This window comes from Scomber scombrus, chromosome 4 (genome assembly GCF_963691925.1).
Source record: "Scomber scombrus chromosome 4, fScoSco1.1, whole genome shotgun sequence".
Classification (NCBI taxonomy): Eukaryota; Metazoa; Chordata; class Actinopteri; order Scombriformes; family Scombridae; genus Scomber; species Scomber scombrus.
In genome coordinates, this window is record NC_084973.1 from 30338220 (window position 1) to 30358967 (window position 20748).

The following is a 20748-nucleotide window of genomic DNA, read 5'->3' on the forward strand; positions in this document are numbered from 1 at the left end:
GACATTTTGCAGTCTGACATCACTTTGTGTGAACCATTAAAAACCTCTTCCAGTTCCTGTTCTCAGACCTCTGGGATGAGGAAGATCATCAGAAGTACCCACCGCACTGGATAAAAGACATCTGGGAGTGAACTTATACACGTCTGTACAAGATGTGTCATTCTTTCCTCCTCATTTTGTCTTTCCAGTTCCAATTTTCTTTTTTTATTTCATTCACAAAGGGGGGAAGAGTTTGGACGAGTAAGTTGTTGTTTTCCTTTTTAGCTTCATATTTGATTTGCATGCATGCCAATGTGGTTGTACTTAACATTTAAAAAAAAGGAGCCGCTTGCAGCATTAAAGTGGGGCAGAGGGTTGCAGGTCCTCCACCGACAACCACTAAATAAAGTTAGTAGGAGTGACATCATGAGAAGAAGCCAATGAAAACCTCAAATGGTGGCTGCAAGTGTTTCTGGACTAGAAATAAAGTCTGACTGCTCATCTGCAATCCGTTCCTAATCTATGCAATTCATTTTGAGGTTAGGAGTATAGCTCTATGTCCGAAGCAGATGGCGTGGTTTGCCGGATTAATTGCAGCCTTAGAAAGCTAAGCACATATCAAAACATCTGGGTAAGTTTGACTTGGTGGCGGTTTTGTGAGCAGCGTGCTCCCTTAACCGCCCGCGGGCGTCAGATTTCACCGTGTTGGTTCATGAGGCTGATATGTTTCCTCTTCTCTGACTGAGGTTGAGAAACATCCAGGGTTTCACCATATTAGGTCGTCTATGTCACGCTTCCCCTGTGCGAGCATTTGCAGCTGCCGGCTCACTCGGACCAGTTAGATAACAACAACACAATGCCAAACTCTTTGCCAGCAACTTTTTTCTGCAAGGAGGCAGTGCTGATTAATGTAGCTCAACAGCTGTAACACAATACAGCATTGAATACAACTCTTCTTACAATGACTCAGAAGAGTTTGTTGCATAAAAACACTCAAATTAACTGACAGTGGAGGTTTTGTATTTTGTGGTAGACCGTCCACGCAGCTGACTTGATGCATTGTTTTCCTCTATTTATATCCTGCACTGACGACCACTGATGAGAATTTGACTCATTCGCTTCAGGCTATAAACTTGTGCAACTAAAAGCTTCAGTGACGCTTGTTTACTGCATTCAGATGGGAACAAGAGAGTCAAGCTGGTATGTTGTGCATCTGTGTTTGTGTTGCAAACAAGGAAAAAGAGGAATCTTATTTTCTTTTTTTCGGGGACATACCTGGTCTGCATTGGTGGGACGCATGACGGAGACTCGATCGTACTGCCGCCGCAGCAAAGCCCACAAAGCATCGAGACGACCCTGATGAATGAGAAACATGACTTTTAGTTCTGCAACAGGACATCATTGTTGTGACTGGAAATAAAAACATGAATCATTGAGCATGGAAGTTCATTCTTGACCTTTTTAACAGTACTAAGCTTTTCTGAGCTTTTAACTACAGTACATATCATTTAACTGGTCTTCAATGGAGCAGGCTCATGTTCCAGAGGATGGTCTTTATATAAGGGTCAGTGACAAATAAGGGTTGGCAAGATGAAGTTCAAAATTATCTTAAAAATGGTCTTAAAAGCAGCATCAAGTTTGTTAAAATGTACATTTTGTATTTTTGTTGGTTTTATATCATTTGAAATGTAATTTGCACCATTTTTTACCAAAAGTAAGACTGAATGCTCCTGAAAATGTCAAATGGTGTAACCACAAAAGAATGATAAATATTTAAGTGGACTTATACAAATAATTACTTCATTAAAAAAAAAAAAAAAAGAAACAGTTCCTGATCTCCATGGTTACCAGAGTAAATGTAATATTTAGAACAATTGTATTCCATTACCTTTATTTAATATAAAGTTATAATGTAAGATCATGCCAAACTAGTTGATATGGTGTTTTATTGAGAATCTACTGTTTTTAAGTTTTTATGGTTACACCACACATCACTAAGAAGGAAGAGAACTGAAAGACTCTATATGCAGCAGAGGGGGGCTCACCTTGATGGGAGTGTACCACTTGTTCTCTGATGGGCGGTAAGCGGGGGCGGGCTTTGGGGAACGTTTGATCATCGGCTCCTCCACCTCCTCTGGTATGGACACTACAGCATTCTTCGCCTTCTCCAGTCGGGCTCCCTCTTCAGTCGAGCCTTTCTCCCCCCAGCGCACCTGCACAGGTAAAACCACCCACAGCAAGGTAAGAGCCAAGAGAAGCATATCCTCTTCCTTTAATGTTCGGCTACTAACATTTACAACGTTTCTGACAGTTTTCAACCCTCAGTGCAAAGGACACATTGGTCTATTCCAATAAAATATATATATCGATACCTATCAATGGTCAATATGACTGGCAACCAATCATTTCTGAGGTCACCAATAAAGCTAAAATGGACAGTTCAAGCTTTTCAAATGTTGGGATCTGCTGAAGTTTTGGACTGTTATCCGGAAAAGTTTAGTTTAGGACATTTTTCACCGATGTCTGACATTTTTATGAGCCAAACATTTAACCAAAAAAAAAGGGGGCATTCCAGTAAATTTGTTGTAGGAGTTGTGGGAAAATTGAAAATATAAAACCAGACTTTCAAACATCTATTATGGGTCAAGCTCCAAAAACGCCAGATCCACCAGTGCATCTTTAATAATGTAAATACTCATTAGATGCAGCCCTTGATTCATAATATCTTGTATTGTGATAATGTATTTCTATATATTCATAAGAAAATGAAATTACCTAAAAGACAGTTTCTTCTTTTATTACCAAGCATATTAATCTACATATGGTATAATGCAATATTAATCTACATATGGTATAATGTGTTATTGTGTGTGTGAGCGTGAGCGTGTGAATGCAGGCCTGTGTGTTAGTTAAGCTGTCCTGCTTTTTAATTGAATTCATCACATCTGTTGCAAGGAGGAGATAAAAAAAAAAAAAAAAAAAACCCACACCGTCACATGAATGGGGAAGAGGTGATTAATTAGCGACACAGTTTTCAAGCTGTAGGTTAAGCCGTGACAATATAGAACAGCTTTTCAGAATCATCCCCGGGATACATCTCTGGCCTGTCGCTTCATCAAGAAAAGAAGAGAAGAAGAAGAAGAGGAAGAAGAGGGGCCGCTACCGATGAATAAAAGATACGTCGTCACCTCGGCCGGCTCGATACTCGTTTGAAATGTTGGCAGCGGCGAAGCGAAGTGGTGGAGGTGGGTTTTTCACAGCGTGACGTCTTTAAATGCCGATGCAGAGGAGAGGACAGGTTGATCTAAACATCCGCAGGGGAAGGAAGGCGGGGGAGGAGGGGGGGAGGAGGGAGGGGGGGGGGGGTGACACCTTTAGAAGTGGAGACGGGCCTGTCGGTGAGCATCAACCTGCTGCGAGAAAGAAGAGAGACGGGATAGCCGGGCCTCGCCGCTCCCCCAAACACTCGTGGGAAAAAAAATAAAGAGGTAGGAGCTCCCCGAGGATGCTGGGAAATCCCTGCAACGCCACCAACTTCCTCGGGGCTGAGAAGCAGTAGGGGGTAAAACAGCGAGGGGGGGGGGGGACGACGAAGAAGGCGGAGGAGGAGGGGGGGGAGGAGGTGGAGGGAATCGCCTTTAAACCTGGATTCCCTTCGGAGGAGATAGATAACAAAGGCTGGGAGTTGATGGGGGGGGGGGGAGGAAAGGTGGGGGTGAGGTGGATATGTCAAGTTGACAGCAGCACTCAATCCTTCATCTCTGCAATGACTTGATCCAATCAGGCCCGGACGGCCAAGGACGAGATGGCAGGACCTGTCATGTCAGAGTCGTCAGCGGAGTGACGAGGACGGCGGCGGCTCGGACGGACGGACGGCGGCTCCTTCCCTCCGCCCTGCTGCATGTGAACTCAAACTCAAACTTCTCACTCCGGAGAAAAGAAGCGAACGTCAGCAGTTTTCCTCTGAGCGTGATGCAGGTTTACACGACAACAGCTGTCAAAAAACGCATCACTTCCTGCTTGTCTTAGTTGGATTTTTATCTCAGAACCAACTGAATGTTTTAATATTTGCTGCTCAAGTCACATCAAGGAAATCCACGTGTCAAACTCAATAGAAGAGACGTGACTTTGTGACTGTGATGAAAGTGTTTTCCTGCTACTGAAAGCAATATGTCGGGGGGATGATGTACGAGCTCTGACCTCCATGCGTTTGATCCCTCCTGCTCCTCTTCCTCCGTAGTAGGAGGCGTCCACAGTTGGCCACTTCTTCTGGCGCAGAGGCTCCGGCTCCTTAAAAAGATAAGAAGGGAGATTATGTAGGAAATGAATACTTTCTGCACTGATATGAACATGCAACACAAATGCAGCTTTACAATATGAAACCCTTTAAAAACACCTGAACACTCTTCCTCTTTGACGTAAGCTAGGAAGGAAGCTACAGCAGGATTATGTTTGCCATTGTTCTATTTTCTTACAATTCAGTTTATCATTTATCATATGAAAGCCTTTGTTTCAACAGGAAAGTCTAATTTACGTCATTATGTCGGGAAGGAAGAGACACTTATGTCTTTAATTCTGTCACAGCCGTTGGTTCTCTCTATCTGGTTCAAGCTGTTACATCCTCAGCATGAGAAGAAGCCAAAAGCCAACAATTAGTCGATTTACAGTGTAATCCTCTGCAGATGAATGCAGTCAAAATGAGTCAAAATTGAGTCAAAATTGTAATGATTAGGTGATGATTTAGTTCAGAAATGGCTCATTCAGCATGAAAAAGTCATAAAAAATCAACTAATCAGCTTAAATTTCTAAGTAGATCAACAGAAATGATTTCTCAAACTCAACGTATAAACCCTAGTTCAACTTTTATTGATACTTTTTCTTCTTTTGTACCTCGAGCCATCAGACTGTAACACACACTCAATGCTGGAGGGAGGTTTTTTCTTAATTTGCACTTTAAACCAGCACAATGCTTTTTATTTTTTAACTTTTTATTGTCTATTGTTCATTGCTTTATTACTTTCATTGGGATCAATAAAGTGACTGTCTATCTATCTATCTATCTATCTATCTATCTATCTATCTATCTATCTATCTATCTATCTATCTATCTATCTATCCATCTATCTATCTATCTATCTATCTATCTATCTATACATCTATCTACTATATCTATCTATCTATCTATCCATCCATCCATCCATCCATCCATCCATCCATCCATCCATCTATCATCTATCTATCTATCTATCTATCTATCTATCTATCTATCTATCTATCTATCTATCTATCTATCTATCTATCTATCCATCCATCCATCCATCCATCCATCCATCCATCCATCCATCCATCCATCCATCCATCCATCCATCTATCATCTATCTATCTATCTATCTATCTATCTATCTATCTATCTATCTATCCATCCATCCATCCATCCATCCATCCATCCATCCATCCATCCATCCATCCATCCATCCATCCATCCATCCATCCATCCATCCATCTATCCATCCATCCATCCATCCATCCATCCATCCATCCATCCATCCATCCATCTATCTATCTATCTATCTATCTATCTATCTATCTATCTATCTATCTATCTATCTATCTATCTATCCAGATATGAGTCAAATTGTTATGATGAGGTGATGAATCTTTTCAGAAATGGCTCATTCAGCATGAAAAGGTCATAAAAAAATCAACTCATCAGCTTCAATTTCTCAGGAGATGAACATAATTGACTTCTCAGACTCAACATATAAACCCTAACTCAATTTTCGTTGATAATATTCTTGTTAAAGTTTATTTTCAAGGTGTTTTTGTTACTTTTTACTCCCGTGCTGCAGTACTGAAGTAGCACAAATATTTAGGCAATCAACCGTTTTTTGGCATCAATATCAATATTCAGGTATTCTGCATCAACATTATAGTGATGTACTCACAGGTGGTGGAGGACGGGCAGGTGGAGGAGGCGGCGGTGGGTCTTTGATGACCTGGATAAACAGAAAAAGCAAAAGAGTGTCAGCACAAAGTCCATCAGGGTATATATACAGACACACACACACACGCACAAACACGCTCAAACCTTGTCAGGACGAGCACAGACGAGGCTGACGGAGGTGATTCATGACAGGTGACTGAGTCAAAGAGAGACGTCCCTGAGCTGGCCGCGCGGCAGAGACGCAGTCGCTGCCAGGCTGCTTTGTAACTGCAACTGGCACCCCATCGCCCCGCTGACTACTGATTACAAGGATCCTGCTTGTAAACCAACATCAGGGGCCCCCCGTGCAAAATAAAGAAAAGCTGAAAATCAACTTGTTGACAGGGGAGTCTTTGGGGCGAGCGCCGCTGCCCGTTTAGCTCTTAATTAATTGGATGGGGTTCAGTGCTCCCAAGCAATCCCCCTAATCATAAAGTCCTAAGGAGTTAATTAGCTCCAATGAGATACAGAGGAGGAGGTTCGGGCTCCGCTCCAAGCCCTGTCTGGGTGGAGGATGAGCGGTGGCACACACACACACACACAAAGAAATAAAAAAGAAATAATAAAACACACACACACACACACATATATAACCACGACACACCTCTCCCGCAGCAGAGTGACCAGCCCAGCGGCATTGTTCATGACAACACTGACTGACATGGCATCTGAGGAGCAGGTTGTCCACAATGTGATTCCACTCAAAGACAAGATGCCTCGACTGTGTTTTTCAGATGTGCATCGCAAAGCAAAGAGAGCGGCAAGAGAGCGGCCTGACGGTGACATTTGTCAGGTGTCAGTCACACACTTCAACGTACAGATGTCCCAACTTTTTACTGCAGGTTTGCTGAAGAAAGACATTGCATTTGAAGGCATTGCATTTACTTTGCCGTCTCCGAGAGGCATCACACACACACGCACACACAAGAAAAAAGAAGGACTTTCGCTTGTTGTTTTCAAGCCTGATTGACATCTTGTTTCACTTCTTTCTGAAACTGAAGGGTTTTAGTTGGAAGGGAACTGACTGGTAAACCGCAGGATTGTGGGTCTAAAAAAATGGAGGCATGTAAGAAGTGGTCAGAGATGCAGTTTATATAAATATTATAGATTTCCTAATATATGGTTCTTTTTTAAAGGCTGATACAAACATTTTCCAGACTTGGTGACCATCAGTATCTTTGCGTGTGAGAAACCAGAAGTTAAGTTTTCCTAGAAAAGGAATTGAAACTGCCTTTAAGGGCTAAGAGGAAACTCTGGGACATTCCTTCCTTTACAGGTATAATTACATTTCAATAAAAATGTTAGTGAGGACATGATTGAATTAAAAAAAACAAAAACAAAACAACTTGGGAAATTAAGACAATGTGTTTGTGAACGCTCAATCGACATGAGGGAGAAAGAACGAGATGCGGATCAACGTACAACACAGGTCTGCAGATGGACTTGAGTCGATTTACAAAAAGCTATCGTGATAATCAATTAATCATCTATGAAATTCATCAAAAAACTTCTGGTCCCATCTTCACAAATGGGAGAATTTTCTGTTTTAATAGCTTATAAGTGAATATCTTTAGGTTTGTGGGACTGTTTGTTGGACTAAGCGACCATTTGAAGATCTGAATAAGTGAAATAATATTTAAAAAATCAAGATATTACACAAAATTGAAAATGAGGGTTAGAGAGGCAGAGGTTGTTATGATAAGTAAAAAGTGTGTTTCCTGTTCACTCCTCCGCTCACACTCTCCTGGGTTCGGCCTCTTCACATTCCCCCCTCTTACACAACACAGTGTCCAGCAGCGCCAGACACACACACACACACACACACACACACACACACACACACACACACAGTGGCCGGCCCTATAAAATACATGTACATATAATTACACTGAGGACATATCTCAAGTTGAGGTGTGCTGCAAAGTGGAAGGCAGACCTTTGTCCATTAGTCATCAAACACAGATACTACACTGTCATTGCTGCTTATGCATTTGCTAAATTGGTTTTAGAGGAAAGAATTAAAAAAAAAAAAAAAAAGAGCAATGTCATTACGGCATATCATAGATCCTAACAGCTGTTTCACTCTGTGTTAAGCGCAGGGATACCATCACACTCTCCACATACTGTTGTCATTAAAATAATGAAAAATAATCAATTAGGGTTAATTAATTGCTCTTTGACACACAACTGGCTGTAAGCAAATCCAGCAAAAGGTCTACTGGTAGCCTCTCCATACGCTGATTAACATCATTTCAGCCACACCTTACGCTGACAGGATTATCTCCTTTTATTAAGTAATTATGCAGCAGATTTCCTGGACATATTGTGGGATAAATAAAGCATTATACAAATGACAGGGCTCTGCTGCTCTTTCCCAGCTACCTGATGGACAGATGTGAAGAGCAGCACTCAGCGACGTGGCAGCGTAATTAAAAACTAAACTGCAGGAGACTTAGCCATCTGACATCGGGGGCCCCGGCGGCTCAGCGCCGCAGCACCACGACACCGCGAGGGGGAATCGGACCAATCAGAGGAGCTCTGGGCATCGTCCCCATATGGCTCATTTCGGTAACCGTGCGACCGGACTCGATAATCCGTTCGTTCTCTAACCTCAAACTCAAACCGTGTTGTGTCAAGCTGTTTTTTGGGAGGTTTATTGTGATGGATCAGTGGCAGGTGGCATATTTGGGAAATTTTAAATGATTTGTGCTTTAAACTTTGGGTAAATTAACCAGTTTGGAGATGATAGAAATGATTCTGAGGGAAAGTTCTGCATTGGAGAGAGACGCAGACGACTTTCTAACGAGAACTAATGGGAGATTATTAACATATTAACTACCAACTGAGTTGAAAATGTGTCCAAAAGTGAATCCAATTTAACAGTGAATCATTTGTCATTTGGATAAACTAACTTATGCATTTCAAAACTGCATCTTCCAAAAACCCCCTCAATCCTTTGATTTAAACTAAAGGCTACGCCATTTTGAGTTTAATTTCCAAACAAATCATAAACAAAGAAATTACCACTCCACAGCTTGTATGACCTCTGTGCTGGCACCAATCCATGTGGGAGAGAGAGAGAGACAGAAAGAGAGGGATTGTGGGAAAGAGGTTGACAGAGTGTGTGCTTGTGTGTGTGTGTGTGTGTGTGTGTGTGCGTGGCCTCATCCTGACTGTTGAAACCTGGCAGACTGGGGGTTTAAATATTAACAAGCCACACATGGCCCTCCTCTTCTGCCGCGTCCCTCGATGGAAGGCAACAGCAGCTCTCTCCACCAAGACAAACACATCCGCGGCCAGACATGCTGCAGGGGGTTTACATTTTAATGCCTTTGTTGGTTTTCCAAAATATGCTTCCATCTCATCCTGGATGGGGCTCCCTTCAGGTCCACAAAGCCAGGTGACGTTTATCAGTTCAGGGGCGGTGCGGGTGAGAGAGAGGAACTGGGGGGGGGGGGGGGGGGGAGCGGGGATTGCAACGGGCGGGGAGGACGGGTAAATTTGCCTTCATCAGATCTCAGTGTAAGCCGGGACACAGAAAAAGACTGGGGTGCACCATCTGTATCCCCTCTCTCATAGCCCCGAACGATAATCTGTTGTGGATTTTTGTAAGTGGTTAAGTGGGTGAGACTGTTTTTCAAAAAGAAAAAAAGGGGGATGAGGAGGAGTTCATGGACTTCATATCTACGACTGAAAACTTTCGGATTGGATGGATTTAAAGGAAAAAGTACAATCCAAGTTATTAAAAAGAAGAATTGCTTCAAGATTCAAACCAGTTCATTAATCGTAACCTCATATTCCACCTTAACAAACATCTTTTTCTCTTCAGAGCTCCTCACACGGGACTCGTAACATCTGTGGAATCGATGACTGACCGTCCAACATCTGCATTTAGGGACACACGTGTACTAATGAAATTATGTTTAACTGCTGGATACTCTGGACTGCATGAGGTTATTATTTAATATTTTGTCCCCCGTAGATTGCAGCATACTTTCAATCACTTGTACTCAGCCTGAACAACCACTGGGCCTTAAATGGATAGCTAGTAGTGTTTATCAATATCAATACTTATCTGACCTCTTAGCGATATTAGATTTTATTGTACAGCTTTTATTTTTACTCAGGTTTGTGTCTTTTAATTGATTTTATTTGTATTGTACATGTACTTTTATGCCTCATGTGAGCTGTTATGTATTTTATTTATTATGACTTTTATTTATTCTTCCACACAGCACTTTGGTCCACTGTGGTTGTTTTTTTTAGTTGGATTGGATTACATTTATCTTAATTTCTGTTCCTTTTCTTTACGTAATCCTCAGTATACACTCCTTCTGTCTTATTATCAGCTTGTCAATCAACTGTGAAGCACTTTGAATAAGACTTTAAACTATATTAACCTGTATGAAAAGTTGCTATATGGATAAAATTTGTTCACATAATGTAAAACATAAGCAAGAAGTAGCTGCGTGACGCTAATGTCTGCATGTGCCTAGATGTCCGAAAGACTCAGTGCCCAATATCTGAACGGACAAGTCTTAAATACTAATAGAAGGGGATATTCTGATCAATGAAAAAAGTCCAATATGTACTTATATTTACTCATGTGGTGAAATTGGTTGAATTAAACAACACATGTTCTGCATTCATACAAAGTGAGTTCAATCATCTGTACACTGAAGCATATTCAGCCTGTTTTTAGTGTCTTTTTATACCTATATAGTAAACTTTTATCATGATGTCATCAATTTGGTGACAAGCTTGAGCTGATTTGGCTGATCTTAGCAACACTTTGTCCTTAAATGTTTCTATAGCATCACATGAACTCACTGTAAGAGTTAGGAAGAGCTCAGTCTGTCTACAGTTGGAGGAGTTGGTGTCCTCTGATTGGTTGCTTCCTCCCGGGTCAGATTGTTATGTATATGGTGCAAAACCTTATTTGATGGAGGTTTATAGGCAGAAACATTGTTAATAAAGTGAGAGGAAGGATGAATGTAATGTGTTTATCCGTGTTTGATCCCTACTGTACAGACACACGCCAGTAAGACTTCATTGTGTGCAAGAACTTAGTTGAAATTGTTATTGTCCGCTCCTGATTTAGCAAAGCAAAAAAACATGTAGTCCGCATTTCCCCTCGGCGGACTTAACCTCCAGATGAAAGGGGCACATAAGCAATCACCAAAGAAAAAAATAACAACAACTAGGCAAGTAACAGAAAAGATTAAAAGACCAAAAACAAAGCACGCCTGAAATTAAAGCTCCCTGATCGACAAGATTAGCATCAGTAAAAAGAAGAATCCCGTGTTTACCAAAACACACTAAGTATTTTAAGCTGGAGCATGAACATGGCAGATTCAAATCTGACTAAAACCACAAACTATCTCTGTGATTATTTTATTAATCGCTTCAGTCCCCAGGTAGACTCAACAGTAGCGCTGCACAAACAGAGATTTTCTTAACTTTTGTGCAATCTGTCACTCACATCCTTCTCTTGCTAATCTATCTCTTGTTTTGTTTTTTAACACATTCTGCCAACTTAAAAAGAAAAAAGAAAAAAAAAGACTTCTCGACATCTTTTCTCAGAACTCATCTACTCATCATGACTTCCTGTTTCGAGCTTCTTCCTTGGTGATGTTGCTAGCAACTGCTGCTAAACAAGGTAAACAGGAGGTGAGAGTTCAACAGATGTTCAACACTACTTTCCTGCAGCTGCTGCAAATCATTGGCCACAGACACAGCTGAATCTGGCATTGATTTGCTGTTTATGGCTGGGTTGGGTGAGCATAAACTTCACACACCTTGCACCTTGCTTCATCAACCATGGTGTGATTATTTTAAAAACTGTTTTAACGGGTAGATTGCTTAAGACATGTTGCATTTGCAGCAACAGGATGTTAGAATTTAACAAAGGATAGGAGATCTCTTTATCCTTCGCTCTCATCATCAGACCTAGAAAAGCTAGTTTTGCATGTTTTCAGTGTGCATATCACCTGCTGTTATCTCCTTTAAAACATAGACTCTATAGGAGCAATCAGCTGTAGTTGTCCTCAGTCAGTTTAACATGCCTGTAGATGATTACAGAAAGTAAATAATAACACTCACCACTGTGCAGCAGAGAGGAAAGAACCACCACATGAGGGCCGAAGCCACGAGAGCCATGATCACCAGGAAGACTATGAACACCACCCAACCATCCGACTGAAAGACAACACAACAACACAGATGTAGATACAGAGTCTGTTTAGGGTTGTGGTGAAGAATTAGTGTTTTATTACAGAGCAAAAATACTAAAAACAGATAATCTGATGTGCAACTGCTAATACTTTTGCTGGGTTTTACACATAATGATGGTTTATTGTACTGAAATGATTCTATTAAAAGGTTTTGCATCATATTTCAAAACATATTTCAGTACTGCCTTATTGTGTGCATGCAATAATAGACAGTAAAACACTATTAATATGATTAGAAGTCTATTTAGGAGCCAACACTGTGCTCATCACATGATAAACACGGATGAGAGGATTAGAGAAGTTCTGCTGATACAGCACGGAAAAACTGTGAGAGTCACACAGTTAGATATATATGATTCAACCACAACATGAGCTTCTTCTAACAAAGGAAATGTAGCTTTAGGTTATAAAGGGTGAGAGAGGACAAGTTGAACCATTGACGACATGGGACAGGAAATCAATGCTTAGTTTCGATGCGTTTTAGATGCTCGTATGTCATGGTGGTGATGATGGTGATATTTCAGACTCACACATGTGGAGGCAGTGATGGCGTAGGGGCTGGGGATGTAGGATCTTCCTTTGTTTAAGCTGATGAGAACCTCCATAGTCCTGTGAGGAATAAATAAACAGTTTCATCAGTAATACGTTTAAATCAACACATGCAAACACACACACACACACGAGGCTTCAGTATTCGGTGCACAGCTCATAAGCTTCTCCTGCAGGTGTCTCACATTAATTCTGCATTTAAAAAAAGACCAATAATGACAAGAAATGTAGGCAGATACGCACAAACAGCAGTGTAATATTGTTTTAAAGTCTACATTTTTTAATTAACAAGCAGTGTGTTGGTTTATTTTCTGTCGTTCAGCAGATGTCACAACTTTTTATTGACTAAATCTGTCAGAAAGCTGCCAAAATCATTTATGTTTTTGAGTAAAAAACATTAAAAAAAACATTAAAAACAGAAACCAGGAATATGAGCTTGGCAATATCTCAGCCTCAATAGTTACAAATTATTCAGGCTTTACAAAAAAAAAAAACCCTCCCTTATGATTGCCACTGACAAAAGGAAAGAGCTAATTTGTAAAAAGTAACAAGTCGAGCTCTCACATTAGCACGATGCTCAGTGCAGAACACAATGGGAGCAAACTAAACGGTCAACCAAAGAGGGAGGAAATCCTCTCATTATCACAGCCGTCAGCGCGTGTGTAGAAGTAAACTGACTGGCGGTAACAAGGCTTGTGAACTCCTATGACTTATTTAGAGTGGGGGGAAAAATGCGGAGGCCAAAATGGGCGCAATTAAAACCCCTAATGATGAACGGCACCGCAATTTCCATATGTCTATTACGCCCGATCCAATTACTGCAGGTTTAATGAGAATTCGGGATATGGAACGAGTGAAACGCCTGAAATCCTCCTCCCTCCAACATTAACACACACAAAAAAAAAGAAAAAAGAAGAAAGAGGAGAGAAAGAAGTCCGCACAGTGGTTATTGTGTGTGAGGGGGCCAGCTGTGAGTGTGTGGTAGTGTATACAGGGGAGGCCTGCATAAAAACCGGTGCTGCGGAATAATAACAAGAAAGCTCTCTTTGCTTTGGATTTCGCCCGAGGCTGTGCCTTGGGCCACCAATTCTCCTGTGGTTCAGAACAGATGAGCAACCAGACCATGTGTCCATTACTATGCAGTTGTATTCTAAATATTCTAAACTGACTCCTTTGCACCTTTTCCTTATTTACCCACGCTAAATATTTAACATACAATTCACGGACATTCAAACCCCGGATGCACTTTGACACTTCGCTCAACTTGTTGATGCCTCGACTTATCTTTTTTTTCTTTTTGCTTTATCAGTTTTTATTATATTTTCCATTTGATATGTGGTTCTGATCACTAATGACTTCTTTTGATAAGGTAGTCTAGGTTGAGCTAAAGGTACTTTTCATTTAAACTTTTAGTCGTTAATAAAAAGAAGACAATGAAAAGGATACAGGCTCATTTAAAACAATCAATGGTATGTAAACTACTGAGAATGGTTTTGAAGAGGTTTAAGGGTTTTATATTTAAGGTGAAATTGCAGAATACTTCATGATAAGTAACATAAAAACCTGTTTATTTAGTTAGTGAGGTAAGTGATTGTCATTTGGTGTATTTTGTTGCTGATAGGTTATATGGTTTATTTCCCAGTTAGACTTGTTTGGTTTATTGTTTTGGTCTTTGCCCACCCTGAAGTTAAAACCAGCTTTTTTATATATTTCATTATGTAGATAAAACCCATTTTATTTTTGCATTGAGCTTCATTGTCTATGTGGCTGCTCAGGATTTGGCGGAGATGGGGTTTGTTTTCATGTTGTGTCTCAGATACTACATATTAGACTGGGTATAACATAATAAAACTAAATTTAGTACAACGTGGATACGAGAAGATGACAAAAATGTTAAAGTCAGATGACGGGCAGTCAAGTGATGAATGAGTCACAAAAATATCACATAATACATCTTTTAAATCTACCAGGGAGATAAAAAAATCTGTCTTGAGAGCTATCCTGATGTCTTTGGGTCAATTTTGACCCATGAGAACAATAGGCGTTCATTTAAATTGACCATTATTTCCAAAACAATATGTGTAAAATATGGTAATATGTTGGAATGAAGTTGGCTAAAAAGGTCTATAAAAGCTGCACAGTTGACAGGAAGATAACAGGAGAGTTAAAAATAATGGTGTACACTATCTGGAAACAGTCCTGTGCAAGATTGGCGCAAACATACAGAATATTTAGGGTTATGTGATTATTGTATTTTGTACTCTAGTTGCAAGATTTAAGTGAGAAAGATGTGATTAGTTTGGGAGGATTTTCCTTAATTGTCAATAAGAAAGTCAATCCAACTTTACTTCCATTATAAAGCATAAAAAATTGGAATATATTGGGTGTAACTGAAGTAACAATGGGGTAGCATGATAGTAAAACATGTCTCTAATTAAGTACAAACATGGAAGTTAACCAAACACTAGTGGTAGAGTTTAAATTTAAATGTTTATGTTAAATGTTGAATATGAATCTTGAGTTATATGCACCTTATCTGAGGGTGAAACATGTTTAAAAAAGGCAGCTGGACAGTGTAAATCATTGAATCTCTGCAGAGACAAAAGGTATTAGTTGTAATTGTGTTTGTTACTCTTCTGCATCTCAAGAGAGTAACTACACCATTTATATAAGAAGATGTGCTTCTGTCTTTGTGTCTTATAGCAGAAATCTGTGCAGCTCAGCGAAGCCGCTCGAGGTTCTTGCATGTTAACTAAGTGCTTGTGCTAAATGGGTGAAGGGAGAGGCTAATTTAGCTGACACCCTCAATCCGTGATAATGGTGGGCAGGTTGTTAATCAAGCTGGAGGTGTGGACCGCCGCATGTGAAGGAGGAAAGCTCCCAAGCGAGTTACACTGACAAACCCCACCTTCACCCACAACTCCCCCCTCCTTCCGCTGACATCGCTGGACATCCTTAACGCACCGCAACCCAACCATAGTCGACGAGGTCTTTTTTCTTTTTCCTCCCTCCCTGAGACACTGACTGCTAATTTACCGAGTTACTGTTGAGTAGGCAGAATCTGCTCCAGCACAGAGGCATAAGTCATACATCCTCTTTTCCTTTTCCACCCTTTTTTATATCCAGGAAAAGGAAAGATGAGTAAATGGGTGAGGACATCTACGAAAATGGCTGTTCTGTATTACTGTATTACACTTGGTGCTGAAAATATGAGTCAATTAATTGATTTTAACCATCTTCATGATTAACAAAGTGGTTAAATCAGGTAAAAATGTTGCTGTGCTGTTTTAAAATGTGAAAATCTGCATCTTTCACTGTAAATTTAATGTGTGTTTTTTTGACTTTTTTCACCATTTGCTGGATAAAAAATGAAAAAAACGACTAATTGAAAATACAATTATGAGTTGCAGTATTATGTAAAAGCCTTGAACAAACCCGTGCGTATCTTATGATGGTGCACCAAAACATTTATGCTTTAAATTCACTTTTTTTTTAACTGTATGTTGCACAGAGACACACAAAGAGGGTTAAAAAGAATTTAACCCCTCCGAACCGACTCTAAAAAGGAGCCAGATGAATAATTTAAAAACAACGCTCGCTGTCATTTAACTTTTCCACAGTGAAAGCCAGTGAGTGACACCGAGGAGAGAGTTGCAGCTGCTGCTGGGTCGACGGTTATCTTTGAATAAATGGGAGATGAGAGGGCAGATTGTCACGGGGGCCGGGGGATCAGTCAAAAATTGGGGTAGAAAGCGAGACGGGCTCCCAGGGACACCAGTTGAAGGGCAGAAGGCCTCTTTTCCCGCTGCAGATTTCTGGCTCCACGTTGGATAAAAGTTTGTCCCCGGGCTCCATATAAGCTGTCACAAAGTAGGCCCGTCGTGACACTAAGCTTTGGTGATGCGATACAGCTGGACCGGCTGACAATGGTGACACTAATGGCTTTCAAACTTCCCTTAAAGATGTGAAAATTGAGGAGGCTGAATAATTCACAGCGGAGCATATGTAAGGCCTGTCACTCGGCATCCAGGAGTCATCACTCTGCTCGAGTTCGTGTGGCACAAGTTCTGACGGCGGGGAGGGAAAATCTGTTAACGAGAAGGGATCGTCTCATGAAGCCTAGGGACCTGACGAGAAGTTGTGTTCCTCAATGAGACAACCGCCATTTGGAAAGAGTGACGGGTACTCTAAAAAAGTTGACTGGTGGTACTAAATTAAAATAAATTAATGATACCTTGCACTGCAGCGACTTTAAAGACCATATGCAAGTCTTTCCAACTTCTTACCTTACCTTACAAATGTGTGTTAGAGATCGTTTTGCTAACCTTTTTCTTTTTCCAATTCAGATTTTTCCAACATTTTGATCCTGTGAAGAACTAAAACAACCTTTTCAGCCCTCGAAGAATCCTTCAAATGAAACTATCAAGAGAACTGCTTGTAACTCCTGTCTACACTAATGACACAACCTGTGATATGGGTCATATGTAGATGATGCTTCATTGTAAAGGATGGACCCAACAATGATAATATACAGTATACGTAATTTGTGCTAAACTGGCTGAAACATGGAACATCACTAGTATGGCCTATCAAGCTTTTTACCTCCTGAGACCTGAGCTTTTGTTTGGTTTAATTTCTCTCCTACATATTTGCGATGAGTAGGACCTGATATCCAAGCATGGTCTTGAAACAGGAAGTAGTTTTGTCCTCCATTTGGTTTATTTTACTGTATAACACAATTAATTCACCAGTGTATAAAACTATTTCCTTTACATTTACGCCTTCCCTTTGCACAAATTTTAATAAAGTCCTAATGTCCTCAAACGACTACTTCCTGTTTAGCAGTGTCATAGCTACATTTTTAGAGCATATCAAACTACAAACGTTATTAAGCATAAATACAGGAGTTGCAACCATAAAATTTGATAAGATTTTCTACCTGGTCCACTTTTGTCTAGGGATCGGCTGTTGATTGACTCGGCCAAGATGCCCGCCATCTGGTTTTTACACTGATTCATGTATTGTACTTTTCCTACCACTAGGTGGCACGAAAATGTGTGTACGAACGAGGACAACTAGTCAAAGTCACAAAATGTAATGTCCCCATATGAGGACGCAGGGTTGCACGTTGCAAACACTTTACCAAACTGGATCTACCAATAAATGATTCTCTTCAGGTGAAAGTGTTCGTGAATTTGTTGCTTTAGTTTGTAGATTATTTTTCTTTCTTATATATGCAGACAAGCTTGAATCATCTGCTGCTCCTTGCATCCTTCTGCTTCTAATCAATGCATAGCCGAGGTGTCTCTGTGACAACATGGAAGACAATCAAACAGGACATTTCTATCATAAACATCTTCATACCCCCACTGGAGCAGATGGAGTGTTGCCTCTGCTAGCAGCTGCCCCGGGACAGCCTGTTTAATTATTGATCAGCATTAGCATTAGCTACTGTACCTGCTTTGTAAAGCAGGTGTCAGCTATCCCCTCAGTTATTTTTTGCCCTCCACGTTTATTGTAAAAACACCAGGTGAGGACATGCTGCTGCAACAGAGCAGCCACTTAACCTCTCAATCGGTACCCCAGCAAGGCATGCTGGGTCTCCTAATGGGGATACACACAGAGAAGGGAAGAGGAGGAGGGGGTGACGAGGAGAAGGAAGGAAAGGCGTCAGCAGATGCCAGTGTTTCAAAAGCCTGATGCCGCAGCTGTCAGCCCAGATGATGCCTCAGCCGTGAGTGCTCCTACACTGCTCAATGACCAACTGAGGACACTGCGATTCCTGGACATTGAGGCTGGATGTGGAGCCGCCTGCTTCGAGTCCCCTGTGGGACAAAAAGATGCAGCTGAGCACCTCAGCTCAAGTGACTGCTGTATCTGAAATATGTTCCCCAGCAACCCCCGTGTGCCAGGTCAACACACAAGTAATTCAAGCGGTGTTCACTGAGGAGAAAGCCTCATGTGTAAGAAAACATGGGCAAAACAAGGGAAAAGAAACACGAGGAGAAAAGACGATTCTTTTTCGGCTGAGTAGAGCCGTGTTAACGGAGCACCCTGAGCACCAGCAGCGGTGATGGAGCAGAAGCAGACAGATGGACGGAGACGGAAGTTTCTGGGCTCCAGCGTTCCATGCAGGTGGTCCGGGGTGCAGGGATTGTCAGAGCATGGTGAATTATTTAAATGGGGAGCGTGGAAAAGGGAATGGCTGCATCTGTCGCACATCCTTTTAAAGCCCCTCCAGCAGATGTGTTTACTCACCGCCCGTACCAGCTAACTACTTAATGGGTCACCATCGACAGCCAAGAGTTAATTAAGCAGGCCTTTTTGCAAATGGCGGGGACGCAGCATCGGCATCAGTGTCAGCTCAGGTCCTATCGGGGCATCGCAGGCACCGTAAGACTGTGGTTTACAAAATGTAGTCACTCGAGTAAATCTTTTACTACATCTTTAAAAAGTAGGTTGAGAAACATCAGCTTCCAATCTGCCCATTTGATTTCTATTCAAGAGAGAAAATCTGCATAAAAAACCAAAATGCTGCAGTAGTTTCGACATTTTGAGGTTTCTTCACATCAATAAATGAGGAAAACCAGAAGTTTGCAGCACCATTGCAGTGCTTGACTTGAGGGCAAATGTGTTTACATCTTCAGTGTTTCGCTTGTTATGTTAAATACTTAAAAATAGAATAGAATAGAATAGACATCCTTATTGTCCACTTATGTACATATGCATATTTGGCTTTGCAGACATACACTTTAAAACCTCCTCTACCATGGGTTAGAATACTAGCCTGGGACCAAGACGAATCTGCTGAGTTCCCGTTCAACCATTTATCTACATTTGTGGGGACCTACTGCGGGGTTTAAGGGTTGGGGTTAGGGTTAAGGATTGGTCAAGGCTGTTAAACTCCATCAGAGCACCTGACTGGTTAGTCACACAACCCGTGAAACTCAGATCAAACTGTATTAAAACTAGGCAGTGCTGAACAAGGATGACCGCATTTCCTATTTCCCGCCTCAAACTTCATACTGCTATGTGTCAATCTGCACTACATCACACATTTCGTTGCTTTGATTGGTTTGTAGGTGCGGTCGGGATTTGAAAAGTCATGTTTCTATCCTTTGTCCGTTGATATCGACCCTTTGGAAATCGAAAATGAATCAAGAGGCTGTAGACTAATACAAGTAGCTCTAGAGAGGGCCTTTCACATTTTTCATGAGATTCATGGCCACCTTAGATTCTACAACACGCTTGGTTGCAATCTACTACTTCACAGCTAAATGCCACTAAATCCTACACACTCCTTTAAAACTACCAAACCGTCTCTACCTAATTACTCTAATTGTAATTGGCTGACACACCGGTTGCACACCCCTATTGCTGACAACAATTTCCTTGGTCTTGCTAGCATTCAAGAACAAAATGCAAACGGTCAAATACGCAGGAATTAAAACATGAATGCAGGTCTAACTTCACGTCAAAAATCTATATAATAATGCATTTTTTTTTATTTAAAGGCGCCTTTCAAAGCACTCAAGGACACCTTACAAGGCACATAAACTACGACAACAGTACATCAAACAATATAAATCAGGTAACATTTAGTGCAAAGATAAAGAAAGAAATATGAATGTGACTATAAAGTGCATCAGTGCAATAAATAAACAAGAACATGATTGCATAGTTAGTGTGAGACAGAGTATGCCACTCTGAATAGGAGCGTTTTCAGGCGGGTTTTAAAGGTGGAGACAGAGTCCGAAGTGCAAATGTCTGGTGGGAGAGAGTTCCTGAGGCGGGGGGGGCAGATCGGCTGAAGGCTCTTGACCCCGTGATGGTAGTTAAGTTGGCAGATGGGGCAAAGAGCTGGTTGGCAGAGGAGGATCGGAGAGTTCGGGAGGGTGTGTATATGTTCCACCTTCACCTCTGTTGTCAGTTTCTTTCAGAAAAACATGTTATCATGAGCAGTTTGGACTTTAAAAAAAAAAAAAAAAGATGAGAGGATTTATC

The 20748-nt window shown here is 41.1% G+C and overlaps 1 protein-coding gene across 1 annotated transcript in view; it reads right to left on the bottom strand.

Moving 5' to 3' along the window:
- The window catches only part of antxr2a (ANTXR cell adhesion molecule 2a), a 90493-nt gene that overhangs the window by 43730 nt on the left and 26015 nt on the right, over positions 1-20748 (bottom strand). Inside the window, exons 11-16 of the mRNA XM_062416795.1 lie at positions 12726-12804; positions 12065-12160; positions 5925-5975; positions 4180-4269; positions 2025-2192; positions 1255-1335 (exon numbers count right to left, since the gene is read on the bottom strand). Of these exons, the coding sequence (XP_062272779.1) occupies positions 1255-1335; positions 2025-2192; positions 4180-4269; positions 5925-5975; positions 12065-12160; positions 12726-12804 (565 nt within the window). The remainder of the gene's footprint in view (positions 1-1254; positions 1336-2024; positions 2193-4179; positions 4270-5924; positions 5976-12064; positions 12161-12725; positions 12805-20748) is intronic.